General features: G+C 32.4%; 1 protein-coding gene and 1 long non-coding RNA gene across 3 annotated transcripts in view; one reads left to right on the top strand and one right to left on the bottom strand.

Moving 5' to 3' along the window:
* LOC118181508 (ribosome biogenesis protein WDR12 homolog) overlaps positions 1-12,483 on the bottom strand; it is a 46,914-nt gene that overhangs the window by 5,125 nt on the left and 29,306 nt on the right. For both annotated transcript variants that reach the window (XM_035350665.2, XM_085827198.1), the window contains exons 7-12: positions 11,431-11,476; positions 10,177-10,253; positions 8,731-8,871; positions 8,310-8,415; positions 7,185-7,317; positions 4,159-4,282 (exon numbers count right to left, since the gene is read on the bottom strand). In XM_035350665.2, coding sequence (XP_035206556.1) covers positions 4,159-4,282; positions 7,185-7,317; positions 8,310-8,415; positions 8,731-8,871; positions 10,177-10,253; positions 11,431-11,476 — 627 coding nt within the window. The remainder of the gene's footprint in view (positions 1-4,158; positions 4,283-7,184; positions 7,318-8,309; positions 8,416-8,730; positions 8,872-10,176; positions 10,254-11,430; positions 11,477-12,483) is intronic.
* LOC118181509 (uncharacterized) overlaps positions 1-12,483 on the top strand; it is a 48,710-nt gene that overhangs the window by 23,196 nt on the left and 13,031 nt on the right. The gene's annotated exons all lie outside the window — the stretch shown is intronic.

Raw genomic sequence — 12,483 nt, 5'->3', positions numbered from 1 at the left:
TACCTCTACTAATCATGTGATTGATAACAAAATACTAATTGCTTCAACAAGATGTACTTTAGTTGAGAAAAAAACTTATATGACAACCTAACATTATTTTGATCCAGCTGATAAAAAAAATATTGACAACTATTTTGAGGGTAAACTAGGGAATATTATTATATTGTTACGTAATGTACAGGCGTGGTAAGACAGCTTCCCAGCAAAGCAGTTTTAGGGTTTCCATAAAATAGCAAGGAAGGCAAAGTTGCTACATTTGGCGAGAAATTGCTCACTTGGCGACAAAATTGGCAATATACCATGGACAGATGGAGAACCTTCTGGAATGAATTCTTACCAGTTTAGCCCAGAATGTTCTCGAAAACCAGCCAAAAGCTATATAAATCCTGCTGGTCCGCGGAGATGTCTCGTCTAGTGAGTCAATCCCTGTGCAGACGATCAAGTTGACAGCTGGCCAGCGAGTGCCAAGTGCATCGAAAGAGTCTCTTAGTGTATCGTCGAAAGAGTGTGTTGAGCTCTGGAAACAACTGAACCGAAGAGTCGGAAGCTGTGCTCTGTGTGTCGTTGAGTGCATCACAAGTTATAGCGTGGAGTTCTGATAACGACCAAGCAGAGTCGGGAGTTGTACTCTGGTGATTTGCAATAAAGCTGTCTCCACCATTATTGCCTGACAGTGTGAAAGCTGTGTCGCTGATTGTTCCAGTGTGTTTATAGTAGAGATTCGACGATTGTAAAAGTGTTTTGGAGCTGTCATGATTAATATTGGTAAATAAAGTATGTTTCGACACTTCATCAAGAAGTGTTGTCATTATTCATTCCAAATCTGAACGAACCTGTGAAGAAAATAATGCAACAACTGGCGTCGGAAAAGAAAAACGCAACAATATACAAGATCTTATAAAAGATGATTAAGAAAATCTCAGATAACAGAAATTTTAACATCATATGGTTTGGATTATGTGATTACAGCAAAGCATTGAGGGCTATATGCCTAAAAGCCATGAAGGCTATATGCCTTCATGGAGGACTTTCTAAAGAAATCTGGCTCATGTACAGGTTAGACACAAGAGAAAAACCTTGAAAACGCCTATACAGTTAGCTCATGAGATTTGAACCTAACTGCCAGTGTTCAGTAACTTTACCGCTCAGCTGCTGGCGGGCTTTTCATCATATGAATACAGCTAATGTTATCTATTTCTTCAAGTGATAAACATAGTGTTCATTCTTGGACGGAAAACATAAATAAAAATTTTAAACCCATGACATTTTAAGCAAATTTTAAATATGAATTCTTAATGATAATGAAAATGCATATAACCTGGATATAAAATGAATCTCAGAAATGTATACTGCATTATCTTTCTATTTATTATTAACACAAAGGGTTCATACCCACATTTTAGTTAAAAAAATAAGCACCTATAAGCACTTTTCAAGCACAGTTTAAGGAAAAAATAAGCACCTGTCTAATTACATTATATACAACTGCATAACCTTAAAAGAAAAATTAGACTTGTAATTTAAAATATGAGCAATGCAATATTTATTAAGAGAATGAGCATTACCTCAACCATGGAAAACAATTAACTTTTTTTTTTTTTTTTTTATTTTAAATGACAGTTCAATTTACAGAATTAGTTACAATGAGAGGAAAAAAAAAACTATACAGAACAAAACTATATTACCAGATTTAATGATGAAATTTCAGTTCAAAATATAGAAAATAAATAATAATAAGCCATTTTAACTGTATTTGTTTGGCACCTAATAATAAATACAATTTATTTTTCCACTCATATTAATATTTAAATAATTTAACTTAAATCAAAATTCTGAACATTTTCTAAATTTTCATTGCATAACAGTTTGCCCTTAACATATATTCCAAGCAAAGTAATTTAAGTAAAAAAGAGGCACATTTCGGAAATCTGAAGACGGGAAATTGCTTCATGTAGTCATCCTTTAACACTTTTTAGCTTAACTAACCCGCATACTCGGAAATTGCTGAATATTCCGGGTAGTAACTGGAAAAAGAGGAGTGGGGGAGATTGTAGCCGTTCTTTAGATTTCTCGGCTAAATAAATGATTTTGACATTTCGATATGTGCATCACATAAAAATAGACCAATGGAACTGAGAAATATTCTGCTTAAAAAGCACAGTAAAAACTCTTTTAAGTGTTCATAAACAAATCTCAGACTGAACATCAAAATTAATTATCTCTGCAAAATAACGCAAATGTTATTGCAAAATACGTGCGGCGTAATCTTCCACATGTGATATTACGCAATCGGAATCAACAGCTGCCGGCATTCGGAGAATAAAGAACTAAATAAAGAAAAAGAGACTTACTAATCTGGGGTGTTTCTGATTCTAATTTTCAACAGACTGCGTTAAATTTCCGGAATAGAATCAATCTTCACTTAGGTTGGGTAGACCGCAAAAACTTTTAGTCCTATTCAATCCGGATTGGACAGTGACAAAAAAAAAAAATTTCCGATGCTTCAATATTAGAGAGAGAAAGGGGAGAACCTCCCAACCTCTATACTGTACAATGTATTGCCCCCCCAAAAAATTATTTTAACTATTCGATTACTTTTTTTTTTATTTAAGCCATTCCGAATATTATTCCTTAGAAAGCTAATCTGTGTAAAAACACACCCATTTTTTGGAAGTTTATCTATACTTCACCAGTTACTACAACTATATTGTTATAAATATTCATGCATATACTCATAATATAAGCATAACGATCATAATAAACACGAATATGAACTGACCACGCGGAATGAGAATGCAAATTATTAAAATCTTGATAGAAATTCAAACGTGTGTAGTATTTGGATGGGAGGAAATGAATACCGAATTTTCTACCGTTTTCGCAATTCTTTGACCAATAGAACGACATGCACCTGTCTGTACTCTTGCGAGCACCATAGGTTAGGTTAATGCAGAGAAAGGGGGGAAAAGCAATTTCCGGGAGTATGATTCACCATCTGATGTTGCACATAAGGAAGAAAAGTTGTTTATTTAGTTTTGGCTTTGGTACGGGGGAAAATGTGCATTCATTTAAAAAAAAAAGGATAAAAAAAAAAAAAAAAAAAAAAGCAGTAAAAGCAAAAAATAAGCACTAAAAACAAAAAATAAGGGCTTTAAAGAAAAAGTAAGCACCTATAAGAGCCTTTATATTTTATTTTCAAATATAAGGTCTTATAAGCACTTGTAAGGACTGCTACGAACCCTGAGACACAGTATTTAATAATCAAGGTAGCCTAACAAATTTCAAATTTTGTTGCAACCAACTCATTAATAACAACAGCATTTACATGTTGGTCACAAAATTGAAATATACACATACTCAAGGGTCAGCAACCTTTTTATACATACCACCCATTTTTCTATCTCTGTCAGACTTTTTGCCGAAAAAGGAATCTGCTGCAGAGAGGGAAAAGAAGTCTTGGCCGATAAACTAGTTTCATGATTCCAGGATTTCTTGTCACTTTCCATTTTATATACTGTTGAACTGAAGAATTACCATCAGGTGGTGCAATAGACAAGTGAAAACAAAGCAACCAATTAATGCCCACCTATCACCTTCCTCCTCCTTGGCCCAAGACTTCTCCGACTCATCCCCAGATTTAAGATCTCCTGGAATGGTCAATAGATGGCGCCAGGTATGCTGCTCTTCCTAAGCTCTCTACCCAGCTACGCACTCAGCTTTAGCTAGCTACCGAAAGTAATCTCGCTTGCCTACTTGGTGCTTATTTTTAGAACTCTCGTCAACAACATCGACTCACTTGTTCACGTTACCCTTGGGCTTGCACGTTACTTTTCCAGAACTATGTTCGTCAACATTTGGAAAATGAAAAAATGCTGTTCTACTGGGATAGGTTTTTAACCGGGCACCCATTTTCACAACAGCATCAACATAAGTGGAAATAATAAAAACAGTAAATGATTATTGCTGTTTTATGAAAGCAGTTCGCATGTTCATCTTTAAAGAATGACTAGCTTAATCACTTGTCAGTATCTGCCTATTGATATCTGAGATATGTGAACATCTCAAACAACACACAATTAAATTCAGCATTATAACTGATATAAAGATATTTAAAAGAAAATGAATACAGATCTATTCAAGAATATATACTTTTCGTACCTTAAATTTATATAGTTTGATGTAATTATCAGCACCTCCACTGACGATATAATCTTTCACAGACCAGTCAACTGCGAATATTTTGTCTTCGTGTCCTGATATATCGAACAAAGGAGCTTTAGGGCTAAAAGTTAAAAAAATTTCTTCACTATTTTGTTTTGATAATTAAACACTACTTATTCAAATAAGCAAGATACATGATTATACGATAACAAAAGGCTTTAATACAAAATAAATGCACATAAATACTAAAAGCTGGCTTACAAAATATTCACATTTAAGCAATCTGTCAGCTAATTTATTAGGAAATAATTATTGTAGCTTAATTACTAATTAAATGAATTATATTTACAATTATACGCGATTTTTCAGTATAAATAACATTTTTTAAAAGTTCATAATACAGTAGAAAATCAAAAATTTACCAAACTAAAATAATTCAATATACAAAATCCATGCAGGCTTTGATATAAATACATATATCTCAGACAGAAATGTAGAAATTGCAAAACTTTTGAACTTAAAATTCCTTTTTTAATATCCAGTTTTATAAATATGGATTTCACAAAATATGCTCACAGTTTCTTTTTATTGAAATAAGTGAAGTGCTGGTGATGATTTATTTAGATTTGAAGTAAATCTAATAAGGGATTGTTACTTCATTTTTCTTTAATTATGTGTGTAACTCAAGATTTTATTGATTGAATTTTTTTATTGGAAGAACTGGGTTCTAATTGTTTACCTAACACATCGTTCAATAAGTCCCAGGACTAACTAAGAAAACAACATCCATTTCACAAAATTTACATTTATTCATCAACATAATCACCATCAAGAGCTATGCAATAATTCCAGCGCTTTTCTAACTTTTCGATACCATGCTTGTAAAACCATTTGTCCTTGTCCACAAAATAAGCTTCAGTGGCAGCGATGACTTCCTCACTCAAGCCAAATCTTTATCCCTACAGAATCTTTTTGAGATCAGCAAACAGCCAGTAGTCGCTGGGGGCTAAATCTGGGGAGTATGGTGGGTGGGGAAGCAGAGTGAAGCCCAACTTGTTCAATGTAAGCAGTATTTGCCTTGACTTGTGGCACGAGGCATTATCTTGACGGAAGATCATTTTTTTCTTCTTCATGTGCCGTCAGTTTTTTGCGATTTCGTCCTTCAGATGCACCAAAAACTCACTGTAATAGGCACTATTGATAGATTTTCCATTTTCAAGGTTAGTCGATGTAAATCATATCTTGTGCATCCCAAAACACTGATGCCATGACTTTGCCAGCTGACTGTTACATTTTTGGACACTTCGGATGGCTTTCACTGGCTGCATGCCACTCAGCCAACTGTCGCTTCGACTCCGGAGTGAAATAATGGATCCATGTTTCGTTCATTGTCACATACCAACGCAAGAAATCCTGTTTATTGTGAGTAAATGGTAACTAACAGCTCTGTGAATTGTGGACTCGTTGTTGCTTTTGTTCCATTGCGAGCACACGTGGCACCATTTGAAAAACACTTTTTTCATGCCTAACTTTTCATGTAAAATCGTACATACACTTCCACTTGATATATTTACCATCTCAGCAATCTCACAAACTTTCACTTTGCGGTCATTCATCACAATTTTCAACACTCGTTTCACATTTTCCAGAATGATTGCTTCATTTTGCCTACTCGAGCATGCCACATCATTTGGTTCCGTGCGACTGTGTTTGAAATCAGCATACTACCAATGGCAAATGGTTGTTTTTGATGGAGCGGAGTCTGGATAACATTTTTCATGCCATTGCTGAGCTTGGATAGTATTTTTGACCATTAAATAGCAATGTTTGATCAACACTTGAAATTCGTTTCTCTCCATTTTGTCCACGGATGCGCAAAGAGTGTCACTTTCACCACAGTAGCTTTGCTGTTTCCAAAAATAAACTATATACATATATATTATTTTTGCATTTACTTCCAGAATTAAGTTCGTAGTACATGGAAAATGATGTTAAATATCTTTATATTAGGTAGCTTACCATTATTATTTAGTTTAAAATCTCTCCTTTTTTTTTTTTTTTTTTTTTCAAATATTTTCCTTAGTTTTGCTTCTGTTTACTTTGTTTTTCAGTCTAAGTCTATTGATTTTCTTTACATAGCAATTACAATTAATTAAAAAAAATAAATATCAAGCTCTCTCTCTCTCTCTCCCTATATATATATATATGTAATGTAGATTCTCATACATTATTGGTGTTGTGCAATTGGGGCAACAGAAATGAGAAAAAATTTCAAATATAAAGTGATACATTTATTTTAGCATCCATCTCCCAAGCATTCCTCCTGTACATTGAGGAGAAGCCCTATTTATAGATAAGTGAGCATCATGGTGTTCATCCAATCAGCAGTATTAATTGAGATCACGAGGTGACACTATTTTCTCATCAGAAGTGTTCTATAAGTACTTTATGTAATATGACAGATTTATGAGTTTGGAAATTTGGCAGGTGCCAAGAGGTTAATTTAATTTATAAGAAAGAAAGGAGCAGGGTTGCAGTATATAAAATAGGAACAGGGATGCAATATAGATAAGAGAATCACCAACACATTATTAAGGAATATGATTAAAATTTAATTTAATGATTTTAAAATATCATTACATATATATACATATATGACAGCACTGATTGACAATTTGATAGTGCTTTGATTATTTTAATTAACTATTCTTAGTTTGCACTTTCTTTCAACTTTTATTTTGGAATGTTTGGAGAATTCACAATTATTTAGATATAATTCAGAAACATGGCTCTGTTAAAAATTTTTTATAAATAATATATATATATTACTGAGTGATTCTCAAGTTACATGATATCAAATATATGCTAAATTATCCATGAAAAGTTTTATAAACGAGTAAAATTTAAAAATATAAGTCTAGTTACAATATCATAAAAGAATATATTTGATAGGGCATTGCAGAAAACTATTAAGTCTTTCTTGCCATATAAAATAAATACAGTATTAAATAAAATACACAAACCTTCTAATATCCCACAGTTTTGTTAAACAGTCCATTGATCCTGAGACAAACTGGTGCTCAGCAACAGGTGACCAAGCTACTGATGTTACCCAAAGTTTATGTGATGAATATACAGATTTCACAAGGGTGCCATCTAAAAAAAGTTTCAAATATTTTAAAGAATCATATAAGCACATAGTTAGTTAAACAATTTCTGGGCATTTAAGCTTACATGTATATCCAGCAGTAGTAGGGTTCAGTAATTCATATCAATTCCAGATAACTGCTTCTTAAAATAATAAAAAAATTAGTTTAATGAATTGCTTATACTACTTAGTTGGTTATGGCTAATTATTGCTTTTTAGGCAGCAAAGCAATTATCTAAATCCCACTATTGCATGTAACCAAAGAGTAAGGAAATAATTATTCCTAATAATTGTCCAATACATGTTTTTGGCCATTAAAGCTTTAACACAGTGAAAGAAGCAGCTGGCAAATGTAAAACTGACATAATAGATGAAGCATATGATGACATGAAAATTATAAGCAATAACAGGTGCTTATAATGCCAGTTAGAGCAATATGAGCAAATAACAGGTGCTTATAATGCCGGTTAGAAAAAATGCTACATTTCCATTAGCATCATCCTCAAAAAGATGTCAAAATGTTTTGAGAAAAATATTTTATCTGGTAATTATTTTCATTTCATTTGCAAAGTGACACTAAAGATCTTTGTTTATTATCTATAAATATGTAAAAATTAATATAAAAATGCACTTAATTTTATCATTGTACATATTTAGACATATATCTTTTAAAGCTTAATTTGTGTCTCTAAAAGTACATATACAGTACTTTTTATATTTAATTTCAGAATGTAAGCATTTAATTTCATCATAATATTTATATATTTCAAATTTTTTAATGCATGTATAAAATATTTGTGAACTGCCCTCACTATCTTTGTGTAGATCACATTAAAAATCTTCAAAACTATATTTGGAGACTTTTTTAACTCACAATAAAGTACAGGCAGATGCTCCATTGCCACATTAAAAATTTAAGATATGTAGAAATAAATTTTTAAACCTATTTCAATTAATATAAAATTTCAATAAATACAAGACAACAAAAAGTAGGCTATACCTTTGGCTCTGGGATCCCACAGTCGTATGTGTCTATCGGAAGAACCTGAAATGATGAGCCTCGATATTGGAGAATATGCTATTCCAAGAAATGCTTTAGAACCATTCTAAAAATAAAAGATACAACATATTTTAGGAGCTCTCTCTGATAATGAGCTTTATTATCTTTCACTTGCACACTAAAATTTTCACACAATTCTTAAATAGGAAATTAATGCTGAATTTAAATCCTGAATAAACTATACAAGTAATTCATTCAATGCTCCAATTAATGCTGAAAACGGAAAAACTTCTGAATTGTGTTAAAACAAATGCATTTGAAATCAGCTAAAAACAATATTTAAAATATCTACTTAATCTTGATTAACAGAAATGTATAAAAATTTGAATTACAAGAAAGAGTATGAAAATATTGAACATACTAACTGACTTTTAAGACCCCCAAGTTCCACATCCCATATCCGAAGAGTGCAGTCTAAGCCACATGTACTAACTTCATTTGTATCAATCCATTGTACACCACTTATTCCATCTGTATGGCCACTTAAGGTCATTAGAGGAATCTAAAAATGCAAAATATTTCAATAGAATTATAAATACACAGTTGTCAAAATTTTAAATTCACGCAATAATTACTACTAAAAATACCTATAAAAAAATTTAACTAATGATTATATTTAAGAGTAAATATTTAATAAGAATTAAAAATTCTTTTTCAAATTACACAATACACTTCATTTTCCCCTTATTTAAGCAATTTTGTTTAATTGTAAAATTTGGTAGTTCGGCTATTAGTAAATTGCTTTCTTTTCAAAAACTTCGCAACTGAGATTCTAATTTGTGAATGTGTAGATTCTTAAACAAATATTTCTTTTAATTTGAAAAACTGAACACAAATGTTACATAGTCATGAAACTACTTTTGTTACACTTAAAATTAAAATTGTTATATTAAAAATACCAATAGCACCCACCACACATGACAGTAACCTTTCAGATGTAAAATACCTGAGCCGAACTAATGCCACCGGAAGTTTAGGTTAACAATATATATATGATCAGCGGCAGTCCAGTGTTGTTAAATACTGCATATTCAAGTGTACTGGTACCAAGCCAGATGTGACCGAAGTCATTGGAATGCTGGACTGCAACAATTTTCAAAGATAATTCCTCTTTATGGCTTTTTCATCACTATCTTTTGACATTTTAGTTTTTCCATGGCCTGGTCATTCAACTTAAATATTTTGATGCCTCAATGGTTATCAGTGTTGAGTATTATAGCAACTGCCACTTCATAAAAGAAGATTCATTAATAGGTTTTTTAGAATTAGTTTGTCATATCATTGTGTAACCAGATCAGCACAGTGTAAGCATCCATGTATAAATATGCAGAATAATCTGAAGCATGTCCATGACTAATGAATGCATGGAAAAATTTCCACCTTGCACATACCAGCTCTTGTGTTACCTATTTTTCAGATATCCTAAGAATTTTTTTACATATGCCTATGGCCAAAAGTAGCCAATTTGACATAATCCATGCACCTGAGCTCTGTACTCTTATGTCCAAGTGATGTTTATTGCTCACACCACAAGCATACTTGAACAGGAATAACAGATATCAAGACAGATGCAATTAGGAAGTTGAATGTATATGTATAGTAGATATTAGAGAAGAGTCTATTTGCTTTTGTAGAGGAGATTGTGGAATATATTTGCGGCAGCACGTGATTGCAGAGATACAAGATGCACATTTGAAGGAACGTGATACAAGAGCTCCAGCTGGTTTTAGAGAGTAGTATACCAACATAATAACAGGTTGGGCTGAAAATTTGTAAATTTTAAAACATCATCCAAAATTTAAATTACCTTAACTTTTGTTTTCATGTTATCGGATTTAAATCTTTTTTTATCGTCATCTCCACCAGCATTTTCACTCTCCTCATCTATTTGCAAAAAAAAAAAAAAAAAAAAAATATATATATATATATATATATATAAAATTTATTACAATATATACATAAACGTCACTAAAGTACTGAGCCTATAATGACTAAATATGATTATTGTCATGATATTAAAACTACAAAAATATTTATGTTTATTTCTCACAGTACTGTACACTGCCATAACTTTTTAAGAATGCACTGCACAACAGGAAAGTAGGATGTCAGGCTTAAAACAGGCCATTACAAAGGACTGACAATTGATAGAGAGGGTACAAAAACATACAGAAATTATAACTGTCTGGACCCAGAACTGACAACTGCACATATTTTTGATTGTCCGGCCATCCTTATTAAATTGTTAAAAATTGGGGTCTTGTTTATGACACCAGACCTCTATGATGACAATATTAAGCAGATTGTAAGGGTTGTCATCTTCATTCATGTCACTTTTTGAATAGGCTTCATCATAGACAAAATAACAACCAGATGTTCTAATATAAACTGTTTTGCATTAATATGGCATAAAAACCATAACAACTCCATGCAGCCATTCAGTCAGTTCCTAGGAAACTGAAACTGGGATGATCTAGCACAGGGTTCTCATCAGTCGGGGGGATTTCACAGTTTTAGGGGAAAAGCAGTCAGCCTTTCATTCAGCTCTTAAGTTTCTAGTTTAATATAATACTTTTATTAGTTTTGGTATTTATAAACATTCGCTATGCTTTTTTTTGTTTAATTTATAAAACATGTTAAAAATAATCTAAATCTAATGAATAACGTATTTTTCAAGTTTTGGAAATGGGGGGAGGGGAGCAAATAATCTTCTAGCTATGATGAAAGAAGTGCATGGGGCAAAATAGGTGGAAAACCAATGATCTAGCAGCATTCAGAGGTTTTATCTATTTGACCAATGGTAGGTATAAAGACACCTTTAATAACAAAAGGCCCTTTTTTATTTTCTGACTTGCTCGGAAAAGACAGGCTACAGTAAACTGCAAAATGTTTTTTTTTTTTGGGGGGGAATGAATATTGAGAAAACCAGTCTCGCAATTAACAAGTTGAAAAATAAAATCAGATACAAGAGGTACGTAGACAACTCTTACATTATCAAAAGATCTATATCAATGTTTTTCCATAATATAATTAGAAAAAACAAAAATATAATTTATCATACCTGCAGACCATATTTTCAACATCTGATCATAGGAACCAGTGGCAAACTAAGAGAATAAATATTTGAAATTAATAAAATATGGCAACATGTTCAAGCACAAAACAATCAATCATATGTTCATATAAAAATCATTATGTTCAAAACTCATCAAAATTAAAATATAACTTAAGATACATTCGCATTAACATTTTCAACTAACGTCTAATGATGTAATTACTTATATTAATTTGTTGCAACTGAATGCAAATTGTGAATAGATTAGTGCAGAAATACACAATTTAGATGACTGACAGACTGTTACTTAATGCATACAAGCTGGAACTCAAGCACATAGTGTTGTTTAAAGTTAATGTAGTTTTGGAGAGTGATCAGCTTTCATTAGTTCTCACTTAAGCATTATTTAAAGGAAGGACAAAAGTGGCAATTAATTCTCCTACTGGAGAGGGGTAAACTCAGTTGCCGAAGAGCTAAATATCCCTCAAAGTGTTGTATCAAGAGCCCGAACAGCTTTTCAGCCAGTGAAACAGTTAAAACAGGCCATTACAAAGGACTGACAATTGACAGAGAGTTTATCTATTGCAAGTCTGGTCAAGGGCAGATCCTCCAAAGGTATCATTTAGGAATCATGTTCAAAGTGGCTTCGAGAACATGCACTATTTATTGATGAGTTCAGATATATCTTAACTGTTGTTATCGATGTGGTTTGATCTGAAGGAAAGGTAAAAACACACAGCATGTTTTCTCTCATTCATGAAACACACTATTTCCACAGATGTAATTTCATGGTTTGGGGAGGAATCCTGAAAAATGGGTAAACTAAGCTGTGTATCTTTGACGGAGGTTTTGTAATTAATCACAGATACATGGACAGATACAAGTCTTGGAACCCCATGTAAGGCTGTTTAGGGCTGCTATTGTCCTACATTTTTTTCTAATGGATGACAATGTTTATTCACATCGAACATCTCTGGTGTTAAAATACTTGGAAACAGAAGATACTCAAATGGATTAGACAGCTTACTCGCCAAGCATGAATCTGACTGTACAAGTCAA

This window comes from Stegodyphus dumicola, chromosome 11 (assembly GCF_044657685.1).
Source record: "Stegodyphus dumicola isolate Sdum_Otavi_A_Nest chromosome 11, ASM4465768v1".
Classification (NCBI taxonomy): Eukaryota; Metazoa; Arthropoda; class Arachnida; order Araneae; family Eresidae; genus Stegodyphus; species Stegodyphus dumicola.
The sequence above is the reverse complement of the archived record's forward strand: the minus strand, read 5'-3'. Positions and strand labels throughout refer to the sequence as shown.